General features: G+C 34.0%; 1 protein-coding gene across 12 annotated transcripts in view; it reads right to left on the bottom strand.

Annotated features, from left to right (window-relative positions):
- SOX6 (SRY-box transcription factor 6) overlaps window positions 1-9,197 on the bottom strand; it is a 465,066-nt gene that overhangs the window by 30,859 nt on the left and 425,010 nt on the right. For 4 of the 12 annotated variants that reach the window (XM_087921039.1, XM_087921040.1, XM_087921041.1 and 1 more), the window contains one exon: window positions 152-277. The exons of the other annotated variants lie outside the window; for them this stretch is intronic. In XM_087921039.1, coding sequence (XP_087777165.1) covers window positions 152-277 — 126 coding nt within the window. The remainder of the gene's footprint in view (window positions 1-151; window positions 278-9,197) is intronic. 12 annotated transcript variants of the gene reach the window in all.

The following is a 9,197-nucleotide window of genomic DNA, read 5'->3' as shown; positions in this document are numbered from 1 at the left end:
GTGGTTCACACAGTTAGTATCCCATGGCTTCTGCTCTCCTCAGCCAAAGCAGAAACCCTGCATTGTTATACGCATATTCCATTTCAAAGTACAAATCAGATTATTGACCAGCAAAGCAATGATTACAACCCAATGGCTTTAAAAGTACTACCTCTATTCTCTCTCCACCAGTTCTCCAGAGAGTCTTTTTATTTTTCGGGGGTACACTGCATCCTTTCAGGACCACTGAAGCCTTTTTTATATCTTCCATGAAGAAAGGAAGATAATTATCCCTTATCTGTTTCAAAAAGAAAAAAAAGAAAGGGGAATGGGTGATAAATTCCCAATATATTAGGAACAGCCTTAGTTTTCTCTTTCTCTGCCTATGTCTATACTTCTGCAAGAATTCAGCCAAGAATTCCTCACTTTAAAACTCTGTTTGTTTTTTCTACAATGGGGCAATATAATACTAAACACCTTGCCAATCAATAAATACTAGCATTGTCCAGGATAAATTGCATTTGCATTACTTCCAGTTTGACTGACCAGGTGATTTTATTAGCCTGGCATGGATGAGTCTTTGACAATCTGGGAGCAGGAGGTTTTCTAATAAGAAAGCCCAGACCAGCTGACATGCAACCCTGTTTGATCAAGTGTCCCAACTTACTTTTGTTGCTTATTCCTCAAAGAGTTTGGATTCCCTATGCACACTCAAAATCACATCAATGCAATCTCATTTTGCATCCCCTCTATTTATCTATTCTCCCATTTACGATCCAAGAGTCTTAAACTTGCCCTACCAAAACAGGAATCTTTCCATAAAATGTCTTAACAGGATACCTGAGTTTTTCCTGGTAAAAGAACTTTAGTTTCATTAAAATGAAGAAAAAGAAAAATGCATTCTACTTTAAAAAAGAAATCAACAGAACCTTCTCTGTATGCATATTTGAAATATCTTTCTAGTCATTCATTCTCTTTGATTCTCTCCAGAAAATATTCTGTGTAAAAAAAGAAAGTTTTTGAAAGAATATCAATATTTTGACATTCAGAAAGGAAAGGAAAAATTACATGATAAAGTTCAGAACTATAAGGAAGAGAAACTTGTATGATAATAACTAAAAGTATCAAGGTATATTTATGTGCCATTTTTGAAGGGGAAATTGAGAGCTACAATAATTCTGTCTGTATTTTTAATTTTGTAGATGCCATTATTCATTTTTCCACTTAAAACAATAGAAGCTATTTTACAGCTTTTCTGTTTTATAGAAAAAAATAAAAAGTAAAAATGATTTCAATAGAAGTATTAGTGGTCTGTACAAATATATGTGAATATATGAGGAGAGATAATTTAGGTAAACAATAGCATTTTAAACTATATTAAGCAAATTATTTTAAATGAACACAGCTAGCAGACTATCCATCTACATATCAAATATATCTTACCAAAAACGTAATTATTGTATTGTCCTGACTGATTCTATATTACATTCTAAGTGTGTAAGGCCACAAAAATAAATATACAAAAGTAAAGTAAAATGTCCTGGTTTATATAAAGGTACACAAAATATAACATAGCTTCCAACATCATGTGTTTTGTAGAAGTCATATTTCATACACATGTAACTCTACTGTGTATACTATGGACTTATTTTTGCTCATTATAAATTCTCAAAGCTCTGAGCAGGTTCTCTGAGTGAAAAAAAGACATTCTATGAAAGTTCCACAGACAAAGGGCTCATAGAACTGAATTTAACTAGAACATGATTATTTGGAAACTAAGAGAACTAAAGCTTGTAGAGTTTACAATCTCTTTCAAATTATAAACAGGATTCTGAACTGATGAGTATTTGGTGTTTCCTGAGCTTGATTGTTTTCTTGTAGACGTTTCATTACACAAACTAAGTAGACTGCTAGATTGATGGTGTTACCTAGTCTAGATCAGTAGTTATTAACCTGGGCAATATCGCCCCCCAGGCGGTGATTTCCTTTTTCAGGGGGGCGATGGAACGAAAAGGGGCAATGTGGGGGCGAAGGAACGGAAGTGGGGTGATATGGGGCAATGGAGTGAGAAGTTTGAGACTTTTTTCGTACAGTGAACAGCTGTATATCTGTCGTACAAAAACATCAGATCGCTCGCTATTAGTGAGTTGAACTGTGTTTTAAAATGTTCTGTAAAAATTTTCTTTGTGTCTTGTTAACCCTGTTTACAGTGTGCATGAATATATATTTTCCTCGAATCTTAATTTAGTTTCAGAGTTTTCGTCTTGAAATTCTTAGTTCCTGCATTGCGGTTTGTTCTTATGCCCTTTTTATATGTCTTTTTGCATCTTAAAATTCACTTGTAATTAAATCATTAAATGTTACTGGTTTTTTTCGGGCATTTCATTTTCTTGCAATTGAATTTTGTTTTCAGTAGTCGTTGCATTTAAGTGTGTTGAATAAATAAGATAATAATGAAATACTTGTATCACGAAGTTTGAGAGTAAAGTGATGGGTAGCATCAGAATTTTTCACACGGTTGAGATATGGGGAAAAGACTGGAAGCATTATTTGCATCGATATGTCCTGATGACAATTTTAAAGAAAACAAAAAACGTGTTTGCATAAATTGAAGAATTATTTCCCTGTGTTGTGATTGAGAGGTTATATTGGGGGAGGAGGGGCGATGATAACTTCCTCAATGGCTCAAGGGGGTGATTATTTCAAAAAGGTTAAGAACCACTGGTCTAGATAATGAATGTCTGCAAGAAAATAATCAAGCTCAAAGAGCACCAAGGACCCCTCATTTCAATCCTGAGCTACAAATATTCTTTATTGGTTCTACATATGGGCACCAAACACTTGAGAAAGCATGTAAATGGGGAGGGGGGATGCCCACTTCTACCTGTAGCACTGATGATGTTAGCTAGTTTGGGTAGTGAAATGTCTGCAAACTCAGAGAGCACGTTTCAGCCCTGAGCTACAAACCTTCTCCTTTATTAAGAGTCCGAAAAATAGGAATTGTTACTGCTGAAGTGGGCTGATAGCAAATTTGTTTTGCTAAGAAAAGAAACTTCCTTTTCCATTCAGTGGCATGATTCGGCACTTATTATGCATTATCAGGCACAAGCACGTAGGCAGTATAAAACTTATGGGGGGCGGGAATTTGCTTTGCTGTGTTCTAGGACTCTTGATTAAGTGCTTTGAAATGATGATATATGGGCTAGGTGTTGCATAGTAAAAAAAGATATTTAAATGATAACACCCCCCCCCCCCTTAGTGAGCATTGATGAATGATAAATGTTCCAGACTACAAAGCTGAGTGATATATTCATATGTTATCACAGTCAATGATGGAGCAACCTCAGCAGTGACAGATGGATCATGAGATTATTATCCCCCTGATTTTCAGTCACCAAATTACTCAAGTCCTCAAACATTTTTTTTTTTACTTTGCATTCCATTAATAACTTTGTTTATATTTCTGTGCTGGGAATGATCAATGTTGTTGTCTGAGTTAAAGGAGACTAGGAACTAAGGAAGCAACTAAGAAAGCAAAAGAAAAGTGCTCATCCATCGAAGCATGGGAGGAAAACTGCTAATAACTTCAGAACAAATATAAAATTGTGATTTTGGGGAAGAAAAGTAATGATAACAGTAAGTAGACAATAATGGTTTTTCTCTTTATTTAGGTAAAAGTTGAATTTTTGATATGCACAGTATATTGTCATAAAATTTTATATACTACTATTCTACATGCTATACTGTTTTATATAGTTATTGGCTACTCTATAATAATCCAAGCGTCAGCTGTAAAATTGCTCCTAAATTTAAGTGTTATTTATTCATTGCCACATAACAATACTTTCTGACATAAAAAGTATTCTGTTTATAAATGTAATTTTACAACCGCTGCATCCAGGCCCTGTGGTAAATTAATGACATTTTTATTATTTTATAGTGTCATTAAAGTTTTACTGATGACTCCATCAAAAAGGAGTCATAAAGACCATAAAACAAACTGATACACTTAGATCAGGCGAGCAGGAATTCATGCCATATAGTTGTACTAAATGGCCTACCATAAATGACATTTATGCCATCTTTAAGCATGTGAGAACACTTGGACAAGTTCAACAAAATTGTTTCAGTAATTGTGTACTTAAATAACAGTTTACTTGCCAGCAAGCAAAGACTGTGTGCATGTGTGTTTCAAACCCTGTGAAAGATGACTGATTGCACCCATCTCTTGAAAAACAATATAAGAAATGTAATAATACACCAGGCAACCCTCCCTTTTAGATTACCATGACTAATCACACTATAACCATTGCCAAATTATTTCAACATGTTTTTTTTTCCTTTCCACATCTGACATATATGCAAAGGCTAAAGTGGAAAATGGCATACACGCGAATCATTGTGTGAAAGACCTTTCTTCTTCCCCCTAATCTTTACAAACAAATACATTTTGCTGAAGTAGGCATAGTTGGACAATGATGTAATCCCCTTTATTTCAAGACTTTAGCCTAGTAGTTACCAACATTTATTTAAACAACCAGTTTTGAGATCCTTAATAATGTGGGTCACATACAGAAGCCACAAAGTAAATGTCTTTGGGAATGTTATGCACTTTGTGGACAATATTCTAGTTGCAAAATGTGCCAAAAATTCCAGCATGTTGTCTTTATACACATGGACACTCATACACACGCAACATATTAAAGCTAAATTATTCTACATTATGCACTTAAAAACACATCTGAAGTTTGGTTTCTTGCTTGTACTTCTATTCCAGCCCAGAGAGAATCAACAAACATAAAAAAAATCCGCTTCAAAAAAATACTGAGGGAAGAATTACTAGAAAAGGGAGTACTTAACAACCTTCATACAATTTAATTATACTGGTTGTTTTACTCTCTGTGTGTCTCACTCTTTACTACTTAAAATGTGAGCATAAATTCTTCTGTTTTTAAAATCTTAAATAGTTGTATATAATTACAGTAATAATAAATCTAATAATAATACTTTAAGCCACAGTTTACCTCAGAGCTTGGTATTCATTGCCATGTATCATAAAGGGGACTTGAATTGCCCAAATAAGGTCAATACATGTTCTATTGGAGGAAATCAGGATATAAACAAAATGAATAAATTAATCAAAATTATCTATAGCCTGTGATCATCTTCCTTACCATTATAAAATGCAATAAATTCCACCATAGTCAGCACAAACTGAAATTCTAATAGGTCAAATTTTGTCATTTAAAAATAATTTTGTAGTCAAAGTCCAAATTTTGTGTTTTTTATTATTATGTTTAACCAGCAGTGAAAACTGCAAGAAATATGGCCAGCTTTATTTTTCACTGTGATATTTTTCATTTGTTCATTTGTTTTAGAGTAAGGGCCAACATTGGTGTGTTCACTCTGTTTCCAGAGATTCATACACCTAATTTTTATCTTGGGGGAGACAAAATAATTTTAGCTGCAAAAAGTGGTCAGTTTGTATCTATGGCCCCGTGACTTCATTTTGCAAATTTTTGTTGAAATTTATTTGTCATATACCTTACTGCTACACCAACGAACTTTGTTGCTGGTTTGGATTTTGATTTTTATTCTTTTGCTTATGTTTATCCATCGAATATATTTAGACTGATTTTACTTGTTTTGAGTGTAAGCTAAAGTGCCACTGAACTTTAATGAATAAAGCCAAACATACAAAAACAGTCAGAACTGGTATCTTTGGTGATCATAATTCCATTTTCTTTGGTGGCACTGTATCTGCAAAAGTCCAATAACAATAGCTGTATTCATATGATACACTGAATCACAAACAAGTGCATCACAGTTTAGCCTACCAGGTTGTATAGACCCTGCCAGTGTAGTTAGTATATGATTTAACGTATTATGTGAACACAGAAAATTGTAGCATGAATACAGAAAATTGAATTAACTGAATAGACTTTGCTTAAGTTAACCATGAATAAGCACACTGTGCAAAACAAAAACCCCAATATTTAGAGTATCTATAGATTTCCTCTGCAACTTCTCACCCTATTCTAAAGGTTTCCTCCAAAAAGATTTTTAAAAATGCAAGAAAAGGAGAGGATTTTCCCCACTTCCACAAAGTGTCATCCTATATCCAATCCATTATTTAACAACAGTAGAGTGTTGGGTGTATATAAAAGAGAAGTGATATCATTTTAAACCTAAAGACTACTTTGCTTGGCCAAGAATTAAACTGAGGATGAGAAGAAAAGCCAAGGAGCTGAGAAGGGATAATAGATATTACTTTTGGAAACAAAGTAGAAAAACTTCATATGGTTCTCCTTTGTGTCTGATCTCTATTTAAACCCATCTTTGCAATGCATAGATTCAGAATTACTGCCACACAAGGAACTGCTCCTAAATTATAGACCTGTTCCTAGTATTTTTACAGACTATAGTACTCATTGACAATGCTTCCCCATCTTCCCCTCATTGGATGTCTCTGTTCATCTGGTTTTAATATAGTCTTAACCAATTGCAAGGTTATTTATAGAATTTGTAGCTCCCCAGTAGTTAGAGTTATGAAGCATTCAGTCTTAAGCATATCCAGTTGTGTGGTAACCCAACTACTGCTTTAATGTGGTTTCCATCTTTTTATTTATGCACCAACACATGATCCATGTCACTATGCAAACAGTTTGGGATTAACCCTTTCTTTCAATGGAAGATGCAAATCATTTTATACAGTTCACCTAGAGGTCCACACAGATTAATATTTACAAAGGGTAATACTTTTCAGCCTTCTGGTTAGATTCAGTTAGATTAGCAAACAGAATCTAACATTTTGAAAATGAAAGTCTGAAGCCAAGTCAAATAGCCCCCTAGCAAATGAAAGGAAAGAGGTTGTTTATGAAATGTGCTATTTTATGCTTAATGAGGCCAAAAAGAATCCTGGATTAGAAATAGATCAGATAATTATAGCTACATTTGGTGTTTAATTACATCTTATTTGATTTTTCATGTGTAAGGACAGAAAACCTTTTCTACTGTCCTGAAGTATTATTTCCCTTTCTTTCCTTCAAAGCCATTCTTAAGACTAAAGATTTACTTCATGTGATAGGATCTGCACCACTGCCAATGTCATTGAATTAAATAATCTAATAATGGATTATGTAGGACAATAGTGCTAGACAGTAATGCTAAAGTCATAGGCAGTCATAATTTCATAATAAGCATTTAATCTGATAGTGAGGATCCCATGGGCCTACTGCAGAGATCTTCAATTAAAATTACTGCCATAATAGCTATCATTTAAAGTAACAGTCTCATCTTACATTTTGGAGTATTGTGTTTTAAGATTTAAGTATTCTTTAAAACATTATTTGTTGAAGTTACTTCAATACTAAGAGTTTCAACTAACTTTTTAGTACTGTCTTAATATTTTATCTTCAACTTTCTCATTCTGTATGGAAAAGGTAGGGCAAATTGAGATTTATATTATGTAGGAAAAGGAAGAGTGTTTATAGTGTGGATTGGCTCTTCTCATCCACACAGAATGAGAGGTAATTCTTCCTGTGAATTGCTGTGATGTCCCAAATATTTGTATGTTTTGCTTTCCAACAAGATCCTAATGAAGCAATCTGAAGCAGACTGTAAGTCAAATGGTAATGTGAATGATGAAATATTTAGATATCTTTGAAATATTTTACATTTCAAATGATAATCTGCAAAAGATGCAACATAACAGATAAATAGATCAAGTTTTATCTCATCAAATTAACCTTGATTTTTTATTTTTTAATGAAACTTATTTGCTATCCATCTTGTGTCAAGCAACAAATTGATACAAATTTGATATAAAATATTCAGTATTTTTGGTCTGTCAGTCTTTTAACAAACACATTATAAAAATTCAAGAGAATTTTTTCTGCATGGCATTGCACAAAGCAGGGGACAAACAATTATAAAACTATATATTAAAAACTAAACCATGTGCTTTGAGTTTCAGAAGTAGATACAGTTATTAAACAAGCAGCTTGAACAATTCAAACATTGAATTCATCAGATGTTATGGCTTAGTTAGGTCCTTATTTGCCCAGTACGCTAGAATTTTTAATATGTTCCAAGAAGAGATCTTTGTTTGCTTTAAAGTAAATATGGCTGGTTTTGAACACTTTACTTGTAAAGTGTTCAAAGCCTGATCTCGGGAGAGGGAAGTTGATGCGGGGAACGAATGAGCTGTGGGTTTGCGGCAAATGCCAACTGCAAGCTTAGAAGCTACCCAACTGCGGGTGAGTATCTCCCTGGCTCCTTATAGATCGGCAGTGCATTTTTCAGTGGGAGGAAGGAGCGGTTAAACAGCTCAAAGATTTACTGTGGACCCGAGTCAGAAACAACTTAAAAAGCAAAGACGCCAGAGCGGAAGGGGTGAGTGTGGAGATTAAGCGGCAGCGGCTTAATTTATGTTTTTACCCTCTAACTCTGGAAGTTAAATGGCAGCTTGAGAAAAGAGTGATTAAAGGAGAAAAAAAGAGAAAAAAGGGGGACTAGATGAGAAGAAGAGGTGTGAAGAAGGTTTTTATTCAGGAAAACTGCCTTCTGAAACTGAGATTGATTGTGAATTCCAATGTTGGAAGAACTGGAATGATGTCTACAGTCTCCATTTAAATCAAATCACCAAAAATAACTCTAAACAGCCACCAGTTGGGGAGAACAAAGGAGACTCACGGAGAATTGATAGTCTCCATATAAATCACCCAGCTCCATTTAAACAACCCAGCTGATTAGTCAGCCTGAATTTAAATTCCCACTCAGCTGATTGGACAACCTCCACTAAACCCCCACCCAAATCTCATCCTTTCCAAACTCTAAAGTAGATGATTGGTGAGCTCATTCAAATTTTCTCCATTCAAATCTATCAAACAGCAACACTTCCTCTTTAAAACAAAAACCAAAACAAAACCAAAAAATGTGGCTTTAAGGAAAAACAAAGGAACTTTACATCACAAGCCTCCAATACTATATTACCTCCACTACTTCAGTACCTCAAGACCAAATATTTATAGATAATGCTTTGTCTATAATAATTGATTTATCATATAATAGTATAATAATTGTTAAATGACCACTAATTTACTGATTCATTGAACTGATAGAGATTTAATACTGTATTGATTATCTAGTCTATTGATTGATTGATTGATTCTTAGTAAGTTGATTGATTGATTTTTAGTAATAAGTAACCTTACTTT

This window comes from Pseudonaja textilis, chromosome 1 (genome assembly GCF_049901715.1).
Source record: "Pseudonaja textilis isolate UNSWEBS1 chromosome 1, rPseTex1.2, whole genome shotgun sequence".
In the NCBI taxonomy this organism is placed as follows: domain Eukaryota; kingdom Metazoa; phylum Chordata; class Lepidosauria; order Squamata; family Elapidae; genus Pseudonaja; species Pseudonaja textilis.
The sequence above is the reverse complement of the archived record's forward strand: the minus strand, read 5'-3'. Positions and strand labels throughout refer to the sequence as shown.